Here is a 17,024-nt window from a genome sequence, read left to right as displayed (position 1 = left end):
CATACAGTCGCAGCCCCATAAAGTGGGCCCCGGGGAACGGCACAAAAGTGTGACGGGACTCATGAGGGCCTATTGCTGGGAGACGCTGTCCAGCAACGTGGATATAAGGTAAGCGGAGGAGCTTGCGCCTAAACTAACGGTGCTGACAATCCGGTATATGTGCCGCGTCTGACCTGGCACAGGACTGGCGCAATGTGCTCTATGAGACACTGACACTAATTGCTGCCCATGTGCCTGCTCTGCTTTTCCCGTTTCCTGTGTAATCTTTGTATTATCAATGAAGCTTCAAACATCAAACAAAGAGTTCTGGCAGCGTACAGCCACTGCTACTGTTATATATGTGCAAATGGTACACAATGTTTTATATATAGGATTAACTAGTATTTTAGGTCTAGTGACTTAAACGCAGTCTAGAAGGAAGAGGACATGATGGGGTCACAACAGTAAATATGGATACAAACTCTGGGACCCCGAAATAACTACCAAGAACATAAATAGCCAGACTAACAAATCTATTGTGTGTATCGGGACCGATCACCAACCTGTATATAACACTTTCTTCAAGAACTATGTTGGGCGAGAGGCTGCAGCGGTCCAAGGAACATGAACTTGTCATTGAGCTGATGACACAAAGAGCTGGTCAGAGTCTTCTGGATTGGAACATGTCTAAAGAAAGCGGTGTCACGAGCTGGAGGTCTCTATTGCTCTGGTCACTAAGCGTCCTATCCTCTGCGGAGGGAGGTCGGCTGTGAGCCTGTCCTCAGTGGAGGGAGGCCGGCTGGGAGCCCTTGTCCTCTGCGGAGGGAGGTCGGCTGTCAGCCCTTGTCCTCTGCGGAGGGAGGCCGGCTGTGAGCCCTGTCGTCTGCGGAGGGAGGCCAGCTGTGAGCCCTGTCCTCGGCAGAGGGAGGTCGGCTGTCAGCCCTTGTCCTCTGCGGAGGGAGGCCGGCTGTGAGCCCTGTCCTCTGTGGAGGGAGGCCGGCTGGGAGCCCTGTCCTCAGTGGAGGGAGGCCGGCTGGGAGCCCTTGCCCTCTGCGGAGGGAGGCCGGCTGTGAGCCCTGTCCTCTGCGGAGGGAGGCCAGCTGTGAGCCCTGTCCTCGGCGGAGGGAGGCCGGCTGTGAGCCCTGTCCTCGGCGGAGGGAGGCCGGCTGAGAGCCCTGTCCTCGGCGAGGGAGGCCGGCTGTGTGCCCTGTTCTCAGCGGAGGGAGGCTGGCTGTGTGCCCTGTCCTCAGCGGAGGGAGGCCGGCTGTGTGCCCTGTCCTCAGTGGAGGGAGGCCGGTTATGTGCCCTGTTCTGTACGGAGGGAGGCCGGCTATGAGTCCTGTCCTCGGCGGAGGGAGACCAGCTGTGTGCCCTGTCCTCGGTGGAGGGAGGCCGGCTGTGTGCCCTGTCCTATGCGGAGGGAGGCCGGCTATGAGTCCTGTCCTCTGCAGAGTGAGGCCAACTGTGAGCCCTATCCTCTGCGGAGGGAGTTTGGCTCTGTGCCCTGTCCTCTATGGAGGGAGGCTGGTTATGAGTCCTGTCCTCTGTGGAATGAAGTTGGCCACTAGTTCAGAACTTTATCAAGTGAGGCTGAATATTAGTCCTTACCCTGTAGAGTGAGGTTCTGTCTTCATAATGTCATCTGCATAATGAGGTTGGGTACTGTTCCTATGCTCTGCAGACTGAGTTTGGGCTATCAGACCTTACTTTGTGGAGTAAGGTTGAGTGCTCTGCGGCATTAAGTTGGCCAGGCAATGGTCCTGTGCTCTGTGTAGTTAGGCAACTGTCCTCTGCTCTGTGGAGTTGGTCACCGCTCCTGTACTCTGTAGAGTGAAGTTGGGCACCAGACCTGTGCTCTGCGGAGTGAAGTTGGGCACCAGACCTGTGCTCTGCGGAGTAAAGTTGGACACCAGACCTGTGCTCTGCGGAGTGAAGTTGGGCACCAGACCTGTGCTCTGCGGAGTGAAGTTGGGCACCAGACCTGTGCTCTGCGGAGTGAAGTTGGACACCAGACCTGTGCTCTGCAGAGTGAAGTTGGGCACCAGACGTGTGCTCTGCGGAGTGAAGTTGGGCACCAGACCTGTGCTCTGTGGAGCAAAGTTGGGCACTGGTCCTGTGCACTGCGAAGTGAAGTCGGGCACCAGATCTGTGCTCTGCAGAGTGAAGTTGCGCTCTGCAAAGTTCAACCTCAGTCTTCTGCTCTGCAGGGACAGGGCTGAATTCCACAGGTATGTTATGCAGAACAAGTTGTGTTGTGCCTGCAGCCCATATGGGAGAGTGCTGCCTCTTTGTTGTGAATTTGGGCAGTGGGCAGGAAGTGCTGAGCTCTGGAAAGTGATGCAGGCCTAAGACTCCCCTTGTGCAGCCCAGCAATCTGTCCCCACACAGCCACCACGCTCCATGCTGGCTGTGCTCAGCAATCAGACAATGAATGAAAGGCTCAGCCCTTTGTGAGTCTGCCCATAGCCTCCTCTTCCCTCATTCCTCCTCCAATCCTGGATCCCAGGCGGAGAAGGGGGGGGGGGGGGATTAGAAAGGAAAACATGAGGGAGGGGAGAGCACTGAACAGGACACAGCAGCAGCTGCTACACAAGAAAGCCCAGCTGTCCCTATGTGTCTGAGAGCAACCGCACAACCCGGGCGCCCGCTTGTACAGGGTCACATTACTGTCTCTGTGTATACAGCCCCTACAGGGTCACACTGTGTATATACAGCCCCTACAGGGTCACACTGTGCATATACAGCCCCTACAGGGTCACACTGTGTATATACAGCCCCTACAGGGTCACACTGTGTATATACACCTCCTACAGGGTCACACTGTGCATATACAGCCCCTACAGGGTCACACTGTGTATACAGCCCCTACAGGGTCACTCTGTGTATACAGCCCCTACAGGGTCTACAGGGTCACACTGTGTATACAGCCCCAACAGGGTCACACTGTGTATACAGCCCTACAGGGTCTACAGGGTCACACTGTGTATATACAGCCCCTACAGGGTCACTCTGTGTATACAGCCCCAACAGGGTCACACTGTGTATACAGCCCTACAGGGTCTACAGGGTCACACTGTGTATATACAGCCTCTACAGGGTCACACTGTGTATACAGCCCCTACAGGGTCACACTGTGTGTATACAGCCCCTACAGAGTTGGTCACACTGTGTATACAGCCCTACAGGGTCACACTATGTATATACAGCCCCTACAGGGTCACTCTGTGTATACAGCCCCAACAGGGTCACACTGTGTATACAGCCCCTACAGGGTCACTCTGTGTATACAGCCCCTACAGGGTCACACTATGTATACAGCCCCTACAGGGTCACATTGTGTATACAGCCCCTACAGGGTCACACTGTGTATACAGCCCCTACAGGGTCACACTGTGTATACAGCCCCTACAGGGTCACACTGTGTATACAGCCCCTACAGGGTCACACTGTGTATACAGCCCCTACAGGGTCACTCTGTGTATACAGCCCCTACAGGGTTGGTCACACTGTGTATACAGCCCTACAGGGTCACACTGTCTCTATGTATACAGCCCCTACAGGGTCACACTGTGTATACACCCCCTACAGGGTCACACTGTGTATACACCCCCTACAGGGTCACACTGTGTATACAGCCACTACAGGGTCACACTGTGTATACAGCCCCTACAGGGTCACACTGTGTATACAGCCCCTACAGGGTCACACTGTGTATACACCCCATACAGGGTCACACTGTCTCTATGTATAAAGCCTCTACAGGGTTCAACTATGTATATACAACCCCTACAGGGTCACACTATGTATATACAGCCTCTTCAGGGTCACACTATGTGTATACAGCCACTACAGGGTCACACTATGTGTATACAGCCTCTGCAGGGTCACACTATGTATATACAGCCTCTACAGGGTCATACTATGTGTATACAGCCTCTACAGGGTCACACTATGTGTATACAGCCTCTACAGGGTCACACTATGTGTATACAGCCACTACAGGGTCACACTATGTATATACCGCCTCTACAGGGTCACACTATGTGTATACAGCCCCTACAGGGTCACACTGTGTATATACAGCCTCTACAGGGTCACACTGTGTATATACAGCCCCTACAGGGTCACACTGAGTGTATATATCCCTTACAGGGTCACACAGTGTGTATACACCCCTTACAGGGTCACACTGTGTATACACCCCCTACAGGGCCACACTGTGTATATACAGCCTCTACAGGGCCACACTGTGTATGTATAGCCTCTACAGGGTCACACTGTGTATACACTCCCTACATGGTCACACTGCATGTATACACCCCCTATAAAGTCACACTGTGTACACAGCACCACCAGGGTCACACTGGGTGTATACAAACCCTACTGCATTGTCCAGCTTCCCTGTTGAGAACCCAGTGGGTGTGGAGGATGAAAGCCATAGGAATGGGTATTGCTGACCACAGTCCAGCAGCCTTCCAGAGAACACTGCCCAACTGGCCATGATGGGCAGGAGCACATGAAGCATGGGTGTGCAGCACGGATCCAAACTGACTGGCGACCTGTGACCAGGGACGGCTAATGAAAGCTTATGTTGTGACCTCCCATGAAGAACCAATCATCAGCCTGCCCCCTATGCCATCGGAAGCAGCGGACTGGAGATCACCAAGGAGAAGACACAAGATGCCATAACACAAGGGATGGCAAGGAGAGGTTAGCCGAGGCAAAAGAGCTAACACTCTGCCCTCTCATGGCTCCTTCCCACAGCAAGCCCATGTATGTCCCAAACGCCTGGCCTGCCCTGACAGTTTACCAGGCCCCCTTCTTTATCTGCCAGCCTCGCCATGCCCTGCCCCCGGCACATCACATACATCCCTTCCTCTACCCCAGGCTATGCAGCACACAGACCCCAGACCCTGTCACCCTCAGGCCTCACTCACCCTTTCCCCACCATGTTCAGTGTCTCTTGGGAACACTTAGGGCCTCAATCAGCGGTGATCACACACTGGACGCAATGCTGATGTTGGCGGAGATTATTTGCTACAACGCATGTGCCAAAAATATTGCAAAACCCCCCCAACGCATGTGTTACCCCGAGTGTACGCACAGAGGCGCTGTTGCGTATGGCATCGCTGCCGTTAGGAACGGTGAGGCAGAACCATGGGCATACCTGGTTGGGTTCTGGGAGGTGGCCAGAGGTGTGCGCAAAGAAAGTCTGTCTCATGGGCGTGTTATTGGGGTGTCGCTGGCGTGTCAGTGACCGCCGCTGTGTTCTCAGTCGTAGAGCCGCAGCGCCAGAAGCCATGTTTATATGGAGTTGAGAATGAGACAATGCGTCTGCCATAGGCTCGTGCATGGTGGTAAGGGTTCTACAGATGTGTCCACATTCATTTATCCTCCGTGCACTACAAGACGCGTTACGCATAACGTGTGAGCACCATATGCAAATATGACGCACAAGCAGCTTCTGCTGAGTAAAATGATATGCGGCATAACTGTATTCTGTGTGTGACTGCGGCTGTATCTGCATGCGGAACGCTACGTTACACTGTCATCCGCTGTAACACTGGGGGGTCTAGTTACTAGGCAGAGTTAGGAGACAGTGGACCTCATTCAGAGCTACTTGTAAGCGGCCGCTCGTTCGCTCTGAGCGATGTTCGCAAAACTGCGCATGCGTATGGGTCGTAATGTGCATGCGCGAACCAGTCATTGCGGTCGGAAATCGTGCGCTCGTAAAACAGCGAGGGGCTGCTAATTTGAGTGACAGAATGAGGCGTTTGTGGGTGGTAACAGGGGAAGGTGCTTGAAAACGGGGAGTGGAGATCCGAACGCAGGCGTGCCAAACGGTCAAAACACCGTTTTAAGGGTGTGCATAATTAACAAAGCAGCGTCATCAACCACGTCACTTGGTTGTCTTTTAGCCTGAACTGCTCGCAGTGATAGCGGGAAGTAAATCCTACCACAAGCACTGCGAGCAGTTCAGATGCCTTTCGATGTTCCTGATTAATCAAATAAATAGCGGAGATGACGTATGATGCGAACGGCAAAGGGGCGTCTTTACAAAATAGCGAGCGCATGTTTCGGACGCTCGCACAGACATAGAGGCATCAACAGACCGCAAAGAGCGAGCGCTCGATTTAAATATCCGGCCCCTTTTTCAGAATGAGCGAGCGCAAATAGCGTCCGGCTCTGAATCAGGCCCAGAGTGAAAAGTGATAAGGTGCCAGCCAATCAGCTCCCAACTGTCATTTTTCAAACACAGACTGTGAGATGACAGTTAGGAGCTGGTTGGGGCTATTTTATATGTTTTAGTTATTATTATATTCGGATGTCGGGACTGGTTATATAAGGCTTATTTAATGAAAGCAGGACCCATCTCCTTTTCCAAACAGAAACCGGATATTCCAGGATCCAGACAAGCTGGGCTGAAGGCACCAGGAGAAGCCGACAGCTGGACAGTCTACGACTATTCTGATTCTGGTAGCCAGTCCCGGTATTGGGGGGCTGTCCACAGCTGTCAGGACTTTGCTGGAAGGCATGTTGGCACCAGGTTCATGGAAAAAGTTGGTGGCTCAGATCGATTAGCTATTTCCTCCCTCGACCTGGCTACACAAGTAGCGTCACCCGTCTGGTCATAGACCTGGACCCAGACGGGGGAAAAGCTCACCCACACATCATCCCCTGGTGACGATTGTATGCCAACAGGAGTATAAGGGACTTTTATGATGGTGGAGGCTGCATGTCTGCGGCGAGAGTCCTGCTTTGTGTTCTCATGCCAGGTTTTTGGATGACACGCATGTTAGCACCTGTACTGTATATACAGCATTTAGCATGAGTGGATCAGAGCATAAAATATATTGATAAAATTTGCTAATGCCTTCCAATGCACAGCTGAGCATAGGGGCGCCCACTGCTGCCTCCCCGTATCCGCCTGGCGATGTGCAACAGCGCAAACATCGGTAACATCTGCCTCTAAACACTACTCCCTAGCCTACACCAATAACTAATAAGACATAGGCCCTCATTCAGAGCCGGACGCTCTGAGTAGAGCGCTCGCTCTGAATGAGGGCCGTCCTCCATAAAAATGGAGCGTCCTCCTGGACGCTCGTATAGCTGTGGGTCACCACCCACAGCTCATACGAGCGTGCAGGATGATGGTCGCGATGGTCTTGACCATCGCGACCATCGCCACTGCGTACAGAAGCCTGCGGTTGAGTTTCTCAACCGCAAGGCCAGGAGTGATTTTGGCTCTATCAGAGCCAAAATCACTCCCACTGAAATCACTAGTGATGTCAGTGGGGCCGGCTTCTGACGGTAGGCATTCCCTTGGGAACGCCTCTGTCTGGGAGGCACGCCCCCGGCACGCCCACCAAAGAGGGCGTGCTGTCAATCAACATCGACAGCACGCCCCCTTTGATCAGACACAACGAGCGAAGGAAAGTCCTTCGCTCGTCGCGTCTGGCGCATGCGCACGACAGAGCTCCCTCCGTCGTGCGCATGCGCAGTGCACACCATCGACCCACTTGCGAGCGGACAGTCGCTTGCGAGTGGGTCTGAATGAGGCCCATAATCCATTGGCCGACCCGTAGCTCCCAGGCATTACAGAACGCCCACTTACGTAAGACAGGAGCATGTTACTCTCATTACACGCATGCAGTGTGACAGCAGCTCACCGTGCGGCAGTGGTTTATGCAGATCCAAGGTCTCTGTGACGGAGACAGCGGCTTGGGCGAGCGGTGACGGCTGTGGCTGTATATGAACCAGAGATGAGCTGACCGGCAGGATACGATGGGGGGGAGCACCCCGTTTATGGACGCTGTCCTGCGGGAAGAAGAGAAAAACATGATGTGGACGCATTGCTGTTATATACCTGGAACTTCGCGGAACAGAGGGTCCGAATCAGACCCGTTCGCTAAGCTGCGTAGGCACGCTATGTGCGATTATCGAACGTATGTGTATGCAGCAATATACGCATGTGCGAGTCACTCATTGCGGTTGGGAATTGTGCGCTCGTTGTACACAGACTGCCCGCTACTTTGAGTGACAGCGTTGTTTGTGGGTGGTAACAGGGGAAGGTGCTTGTGAACGGGGGAGTGGATGTGCGAACGCAGGCGTGTCTGGGCGTCTAAACGGCGTTTTAATGGTGTGCATAATGAACATGGAAGCGTCATTGAACACGTCACCTGGTTGTATTTCAGCCTGCAGTGATTGCAGTGCTTGCGGTGGGGTAGGGTCTACCTCGAGCGCTGCGTGTAGCTCCGATGGCTCTCGATGTTACCGATTAATCATACACTTTCTGGAGATGACGTGTGTTACGAAAGAAAGGTGGGCAGCTTTATGCTCCGGCGTGCGCTCACTCTGCCATCGCTCTCTAAGGCATAGAGGACGTCCTTACACCAGACAGTGCGATCGTGGCATTTGCATACCCGGCCCCTTTTAGCTGCGTGAGAGCGCAGTTTAGCGCCCGGGTCTGAATGAGCTCCAGAGATCGGTATTGCTGGGCGCAAACAAGATATCTTTCTTGCTCGGTTTAGAGTTTCCAGTGCATCAGTTTTCACGACTGTCCCCGTATCTGCTGGGACCGGTTAGTAGGGAGCTGACATTCTCCGGGAAATCAGGACATGGCGGCAAGTTATATCAATGCGTTCCATCAGTCATGTGATATCATGCACCAATTGTTGGTGCCACTGTGCTGCTTTATAACACAGACAAGCACTTAGCAACCTCTGGGTTACTCTGGGTTAGCAGGTGGCCACAGAACCTCTGCGTCGCTGTTACAGGCGCTTTGAGGTTTCAGATACCAAGGACCAGCCTTCAGTTTAACCAGACGCTTATGCCACCCACCTCTTTTATGATTAAGCCCATTTTCATACACAAATCCCAATGATCAATAAAAGCTGATTGTTCTGTCTGATCTTGTGTAAACTGGACCTCATTCAGAGCCGGACGCTATTTGCGTTCGCTCGTTCAGAAAAAGGGGCTGGCTATTTAAATTGAGCGCTCGCTCTTTGCGGTCTGTTGACGCCTCTATGTCTAAGCGAGCGTCCGAAACATGCGCTCGCTATTTTGTAAAGACGCCCCTTGGCCGCTCGCAAAATACGTCATCTCCGCTATTTATTAGATTAATCGAGTACATCGAAAGGCGTATGAACTGCTCGCAATTCTTGTTGTAGCATTTTCCTACCGCAATCATGCGAGCAGTTCAGGCTAAAAGACAACCAAGTGACGTGGTCGATGACGCTGCTTTGTTAATTATGCACACCCTTAAAACGCCCGTTTTGACCTTTAGGCACGCCTGCGTTCGGATCTCCACTCCCCGTTTTCAAGCACCTTCCCCTGTTACCACCCACAAACGCCTCATTCTGTCACTCAAATTACCAGCCCCTCGCTATTTTGCGAGCACACGATTTCCGACCGCACTGACTGGTTGGCGCATGCGCATTACAACCCATACGCATGCGCAGATGTGCGAACATCGCTCGGAGCGAGCGAGCGGCCGCTTACGAGCGGCTCTAAATCAGGCCCACTGTGCGTGAGGCTGCGATGGTACTCGATGTTACTGATGGTTTCGCTGTTTTGCTAAGTATAACGGATGTGAGTAAGGGGATGCGGGCGTCCTTATGTTAGGCTGCGACGGCATAGTGATTGCAAACATTAGCATATTTTCGCAGTGGGTCTGCGTGCGTAATCGCAGCTGCGATCCGTAATAGCGATCTGTAATAAATCAGGCCCCATGTGAGATGTAAGGTAGAGGTTCCTACCCATGAGAGATTACACACTAAACTTATGATTAAGGGGTCTATGTACTAAGCAGTGATAAGAGACAGAGCGAAAAGTGATAAGAAAGTGATAAGGTGCCAGCCAATCAGCTCCCAACTGTCATTTTTCAAATACAGCCTGTGAGATGACAGTTGGGAGCTGATTGGCTGGCACCTTATCACTTTCTTATCACTTTTCACTCTGTCTCTTATCACTGCTTAGTACATAGACCCCCTAGTCTGTATCAATTCTGTATGTAATTTATTAGTCCTTCTGCACAGAGCTATGGAACCTTGGTGATGCTATATAGGAGGACTGATTGTACATATACATACACGAGGGCTTATTGAAAAGTAATGAGACCGCCTCTGTTTTTCTCTCCCATAGGCAGACGTGACAACGCTATGTTGGTTATTGTGAAGCTCATACGTTGATGTGTCTGAACCTGCGGTTGGACTGCCGTAGTCTTCTTTGTTTGGTCACAGCGAGTAGAAAATCTTCGTACGTTTCGCCATGGCGGCTGAGGAAGACGTGTCTGTGATATTACGTCAGAGATGTGTGATTGCATTTTGTGTTAAACTTGGAAAAAGCGGAAATGAAACACATGAAATGTTACGGCAAGCATACGGCGGAGAAACAATTAGCGGCGCTGCAGTATTTTGGTGGTGGAAGCACTTCAAAGAGGATAATACGCGAGTGACAAAGTGCATTCTGTGAGACCATCCACCGCGGTTACAGATGTCAGCATTGCCAAAGCTGCGCAGATGTTGCAAAATAACAGAAGGTAAACTTTACGCCAACCTACGGCTTCACTTGGCATCTCATTCCAATGGGTTCAGCATATTGTGTCAAAGGAACTGTAAATGCATCACGGGTGTGTGCCAGGTGGGTACCCGGAAATCTCACAGAAGAGCAGATGCGACGACGAGTTGAATCGTGCAAGAACACCGTTCGAATATCGGAGAGGATACCCAATTTCCTGACATCGATTGTGACGGGTGACGAAAGTTGGCGTAAAGTTAATTTTCTGTCATTTTGCAACATCTCCGCAGCTTTGGCAATGCTGACATCTGTAACCGCGGTGGATGGTCTCCCAGAACGCACGTCGTCAGTCACTTGCGTATTACCCTCTTTGAAGCGCTTCCACCAATGAAATACTGCAGCACGGCTAATTGTTTCTCCAGCGTAACATCTCATGAGTTTCATTTCCGCTTTTTCCAAGTTTAACGCAAAATTCAATCACACATCACAGACGCGTCTTCCTCACCCGCCATGACGAAACGGACGAAGATCTTCCACTCTCTGTGACCAAACAAAGAAGACTACGGCAGTCCTACCGCAGGTTCAGAGTCATCGATGTATGAGCGTCACAATAACCAGCATAGCGTCGCCACGTCTACCTTTGGGGACAGAAACACAGAGGCAGTCTCGTTAGTTTTCAATCAGCCCTCGTGTATAAAATATAATAATAATATCTGAGTATATAACAGCGCAAATCATTCTAATGGTAGATTATAACAGACCATCATATCCCTCTCCTGCCACACTCACCATGCCAGCAGCAGTGGGGATCTGGAGGATGACTGGCGAGCTCGGCGGGAGAAGCCTGCGCTGTATGGTGCCTTCTTGTCCTGAGAAGCTGACGCATGGTTGGGGCAGCTGAGGAACTGGGCTCGGTCTGTGCCCATTGGACTCTACACTTGTAGGTGGGGGATCCAGCTGAGCCTGGGATGTGATGGGTGGGGAGCTGAGACACTGAGACATCTGTGGCTGGTGGGTGAGGGGCTGCAGCGGGGCGCTGATCTGTGTGACCGGCAGGACAGGACGGGGCTGAATATGCTGCTGGTTCTGGATGGTAAAGTGATGCTGAATCTGTTTCTGCTGATGCACATGTTGTGGAGAGTAGGCTGCAGAGAGAACAGGTACATGACATATTTACACAACCACATATAGATGTCTACACATTCTCTGCATATAAGGTGGGTGATAGGAAACCAAGATCAACCACAATACAGGGAAATGTATAATACTGCCTGCTTCTAATCACTGTCCCCCCTCTATACTGCCTGCTCCTAATCACTGTGCCCCCTCTATACTGCCTGCTCCTAATTACTGCACCCCCTCTATACTGCCTGCTCCTAATTACTGCACCCCCTCTATACTGCCTGCTCCTAATTACTGCACCCCCTCTATACTGCCTGCTTCTAATCTCTGTCCCCCCTCTATACTAAATTCTCCTAATCACTATCCCCCTCTATACTGCCTGCTCCTAATCACTGTCCCCCCTCTATACTGCCTGCTTCTAATCAATGTCCCCCCTCTATACTAAATTCTCCTAATCACTATCCCTCTCTATACTGCCTGCTCCTAATCCCTGTCCCGCCTCTATACTGCCTGCTTCTAATCACTGTCCCCCCTCTATACTGCCTGCTCCTAATTACTGTACCCCCCTCTATACTGCCTGCTTCTAATCACTGTCCCCCCTCTATACTGCCTGCTCCTAATTACTGTACCCCTCTATACTGTCTGCTCCTAATTACTGTACCCCTCTATACTGTCTACTCCTAATCCCTGTCCCCCCTCTATACTGCCTGCTCCTAATCACTGTCCCCCCTCTATACTGCCTTCTCCTAATCACTGTCCCCCCTCTATACTACCTTCTCCTAATCACTATCCCCCTCTATACTGTCTGCTCCTAATCCCTGTCCCGCCTCTATACTGCCTGCTCCTAATCACTGTCCCCACTCTATACTACCTTCTCCTAATCACTATCCCCCTCTATACTGACTGCTCCTAATCCCTGTCCCGCCTCTATACTGCCTGCTCCTAATCACTATCCCCCCTCTATACTGCCTGCTCCTAATCACTGTCCCCTCTATACTGCCTGCTCCTAATCACTATCCCCCCTCTATACTGCCTGCTCCTAATCACTGTCCCCTCTATACTGCCTGCTCCTAATCACTTTCCCCTCTATACTGCCTGCTCCTAATCCCTGTCCCGCCTCTATACTGCCTGCTCCTAATCACTATCCCCCCTCTATACTGCCTGCTCCTAATCACTGTCCCCGCTATACTGCCTGCTCCTAATCACTATCCCCCCTCTATACTGCCTGCTCCTAATCACTATCCCCCCTCTATACTGCCTGCTCCTAATCACTGTCCCTCTCTATACTGCCTGCTCCTAATCCCTGTCCCGCCTCTATACTGCCTGCTCCTAATCACTATCCCCCCTCTATACTGCCTGCTCCTAATCACTGTCCCCTCTATACTGACTGCTCCTAATCCCTGTCCCGCCTCTATACTGTCTGCTCCTAATCCCTGTCCCGCCTCTATACTGCCTGCTCCTAATCACTGTCCCCACTCTATACTACCTTCTTCTAATCACTATCCCCCTCTATACTGACTGCTCCTAATCCCTGTCCCGCCTCTATACTGCCTGCTCCTAATCACTATCCCCCCTCTATACTGCCTGCTCCTAATCACTGTCCCCTCTATACTGCCTGCTCCTAATCACTATCCCCCCTCTATACTGCCTGCTCCTAATCACTGTCCCCCCTCTATACTGCCTGCTCCTAATCACTGTCCCCCCTCTATACTGCCTGCTCCTAATCACTGTCCCCCCTCTATACTGCCTGCTCCTAATCACTGTCCCCCCTCTATACTGCCTGCTCCTAATCACTGTGCCCCCTCTATACTGCCTGCTCCAAATCACTGTCCCCCCTCTATACTGCCTGCTCCTAATTACTGCACCCCCTCTATACTGCCTGCTCCTAATTACTGCACCCCCTCTATACTGCCTGCTTCTAATCACTGTCCCCCCTCTATACTAAATTCTCCTAATCACTATCCCCCTCTATACTGCCTGCTCCTAATCACTGTCCCCCCTCTATACTGCCTGTTTCTAATCACTGTCCCCCCCACTATACTAAATTCTCCTAATCACTATCCCCCTCTATACTGCCTGCTCCTAATCCCTGTCCCGCCTCTATACTGCCTGCTTCTAATCACTGTCCCCCCTCTATACTGCCTGCTCCTAATTACTGTACCCCCCTCTATACTGCCTGCTTCTAATCACTGTCCCCCCTCTATACTGCCTGCTCCTAATTACTGTACCCCTCTATACTGTCTGCTCCTAATTACTGTACCCCTCTATACTGTCTGCTCCTAATCCCTGTCCCCCCTCTATACTGCCTGCTCCTAATCACTGTCCCCCCTCTATACTGCCTGCTCCTAATCACTGTCCCCCCTCTATACTACCTTCTCCTAATCACTATCCCCCTCTATACTGTCTGCTCCTAATCACTGTCCCCACTCTATACTACCTTCTCCTAATCACTATCCCCCTCTATACTGTCTGCTCCTAATCACTGTCCCACCTCTATACTGCCTGCTCCTAATCACTGTCCTCCCTCTATACTGCCTGCTCCTAATCACTATCCCCCCTCTATACTGCCTACTCCTAATCACTATCCCCCCTCTATACTGCCTGCTCCTAATCACTATCCCCCCTCTATACTGCCTGCTCCCAATCACTATCCCCCCTCTATACTGCCTGCTCCTAATCACTGTCCCCTCTATACTGCCTGCTCCTAATCACTATCCCCCCTCTATACTGCCTGCTCCTAATCACTGTCCCCCCTCTATACTGCCTGCTCCTAATCACTGTGCCCCCTCTATACTGCCTGCCCCTAATCACTGTCCCCCCTCTATACTGCCTGCTCCTAATCACTGTCCCCCCTCTATACTGCCTGCTCCTAATCACTGTGCCCCCTCTATACTGCCTGCTCCTAATCACTGTCCCGCCTCTATAATGCCTGGTCCTAATCACTGTCCCCCCTCTATACTGCCTGCTCCTAATCACTGTGCCCCCTCTATACAGCCTGCCCCTAATCACTGTCCCCTCTCTATACTGCCTGCCCCTAATCACTATCCCCCCTCTATACTGCCTGCTGATAATCACTGTCCCCCCTCTATACTGCCTGTTCCTCATCACTGTCCTCTCTCTGTACTTCCCGCTCCTAAACACTGTCCTGTCCTCCATCATACTGGCAGCTCCTAATCACTGCCCTCAATTGTACACCTCCACATACCTGTCCCACATCATTTACACCTCCACATACCTGTCCCGCATCATTTAACCCATTATAGCCTTTTAGAGAAATTAATCTGAAAATGTACATGTCATTATTGGCCAAATTATGCTATTTAAACCCCTCCAGGTGCATGATCATTCATTTGGAAGGGTGCACCACAGGATCTGCACTCTATGCCAACACATTTTTACACTAAAATAAAGGTTTTCCTAAACTTTTTACCCGCTCAGAGGGGTAGCGCACAAAAAACCCCCATGAATTGGATTGCAAATGCAATTCACAGTGTGAAGTAGCCGTGAGAACAGCTCGCAGGACCCAACTCGCACCTCACTGTATTGACCCCTAAGACCCTGTGACTGCAATCCAATAACATTACAGGGCCTGGAGTTTGCTGTAAAGTGTCCTGGGTATCGGACGGTGAGAGACAGCGCAGAAGGCAGCGTTACACTCACTGGGCGACATTTATCACAACTGCAGCAAAATGATGTCACCCACAACAAGAGTCACAGTTTATGGGGGGTAAGATGAAAGTTCTGGTTAACTGTCCAATAGGCGATGGCCACTCCATAGAGTATATAAATGCCAGCTTTATATTGGGTTGGGTTATACTGTATATCACAGACAATGCTGAGCGTTAGGATAAGCGGAAGCTCAGATGTAGTGGATAGATGGAACGTGCTCCCAGCAGGTGCAGTGAAGGAATCGGCATACACCACGAGACTATACTATTAATAGGGGTATGCAGTCGGGAAGCCGGCGGACCTATTCCCGACTGCTTAATCCCGGCGAGGGTTAAATGATAGGCATCTAAATCTAGGCGCCTGTCATTTTACCGACGCCGGGAGACCGGCACCCAGCATCCCGATCAAAGGGACGCCGAGCGCGGATAGCCATGGGGGGGGGGGGGGGGGTTAGGTTTAGGGTTCCTGGGGGGGGATTTAGGGTTAGGCTAGGGGGGGGGAGGGTTAGGCACCCCTGGTGGGGATTTAGGGTTAGGCACCCCCCCCCCCCCGGGATTGTTAGGGTTAGGCTAGGGGGAGGAAGGGTTAGGGTTAGGCACCCCTGGGGGGAGGTTAGGGTTAGGCACCCCCCGGGGGACTTAGGTTTAGGCGGCGGGGAAGGGGGGGGTTAGGTTTAGGCACTTAGAGGGGTGATTAGGGTTAGACACCCCTAAGGGAGGGTTAGGGGGTAGGATAGGTTAGTGAATACTTACCTGGGAACGATCAGGATTTTCATCCTTGTCGGGCTGCTGCTGTCGGGATTTTAACCCGGCGGGCATGGGTCCAGCGGTAAATCATACCGATCCCTTAATAGGTAACAATGGCAGGAGGGACTCATCACCTGCCATCTGTAGCGCTTGTCTCTACACTTCATGTACTACCAGTAAAGTCTGTGCAAGTGTCCATCAAGTTTAGTACAGGATGTAAAGTTGCTATGAATTGCAGTAATGACATTTTCTCCGTATATGGTGCCACGGTAGGATGTTACCATACAGTCTCTCCTGGTGATTAAATTAAGTGGCAGCACCTGTTAGGCCTCCGGCAGGGACAGGGTTACTATAGAGCCCAGCTATGATGGAAGTACCGATTATTTATTTATAACCATTGGGAGTGGGGGCTGTTTCCATGACAATCCCTGCTCCATCCTGGAGCGAGAGAACCTGGTCCTAGAGCCAGATGAGTTATCGTGTAGTGATGTGGGTTTGTGCAATCTCACGGAATGAGGAGGAGCAGCAAAGCCCTAATGACAATGTGATATAAGAACTATGTAAGACTGCAGAGAGCAGACATTACAATTACCTGCGGATAGAACCAAACACTTTATATAATTGAAACAAAACTATCAAGACTGAACTGTAGAGAAATATATCACTAATGTGAGATCAAAGGAAATCATTACTAGTGCACGAGCATCAGAGATCAGGATCATTACTAGTGCACGAGCATCAGAGATCAGGATCATTACTAGTGCACGAACATCAGAGATCAGGATCAGTACTAGTGCACGAACATCAGAGATCAGGATCATTACTAGTGCAGGAACATCAGAGATTAGGATCATTACTAGTGCAAGAACATCAGAGATCAGGATCATTACTAGTGCACGAACATCAGAGATCAGGATCATTACTAGTGCACGAACATCAGAGATCAGGATCATTACTAGTGTACGAACATCAGAGATCAGGATCAGTACT

The 17,024-nt window shown here is 51.3% G+C and overlaps 1 protein-coding gene across 1 annotated transcript in view; it reads right to left on the bottom strand.

Annotated features, from left to right (window-relative positions):
* The window catches only part of LOC148442605 (polyhomeotic-like protein 2), a gene marked incomplete at its 3' end in the record, with an annotated part of 75,974 nt that overhangs the window by 23,027 nt on the left and 35,923 nt on the right, over window positions 1-17,024 (bottom strand). Inside the window, exons 8-9 of the mRNA XM_088463753.1 lie at window positions 11,287-11,642; window positions 7,650-7,797 (exon numbers count right to left, since the gene is read on the bottom strand). Of these exons, the coding sequence (XP_088319879.1) occupies window positions 7,650-7,797; window positions 11,287-11,642 (504 nt within the window). The remainder of the gene's footprint in view (window positions 1-7,649; window positions 7,798-11,286; window positions 11,643-17,024) is intronic.

The sequence above is a fragment of the Taudactylus pleione genome, unplaced genomic scaffold (assembly GCF_031769625.1).
Source record: "Taudactylus pleione unplaced genomic scaffold, aTauple2 ptg001441l, whole genome shotgun sequence".
Lineage (NCBI taxonomy): Eukaryota > Metazoa > Chordata > Amphibia > Anura > Myobatrachidae > Taudactylus > Taudactylus pleione.
Note: the sequence above shows the minus strand (reverse complement) of the source record. Positions and strands in the feature narration are given on the sequence as shown.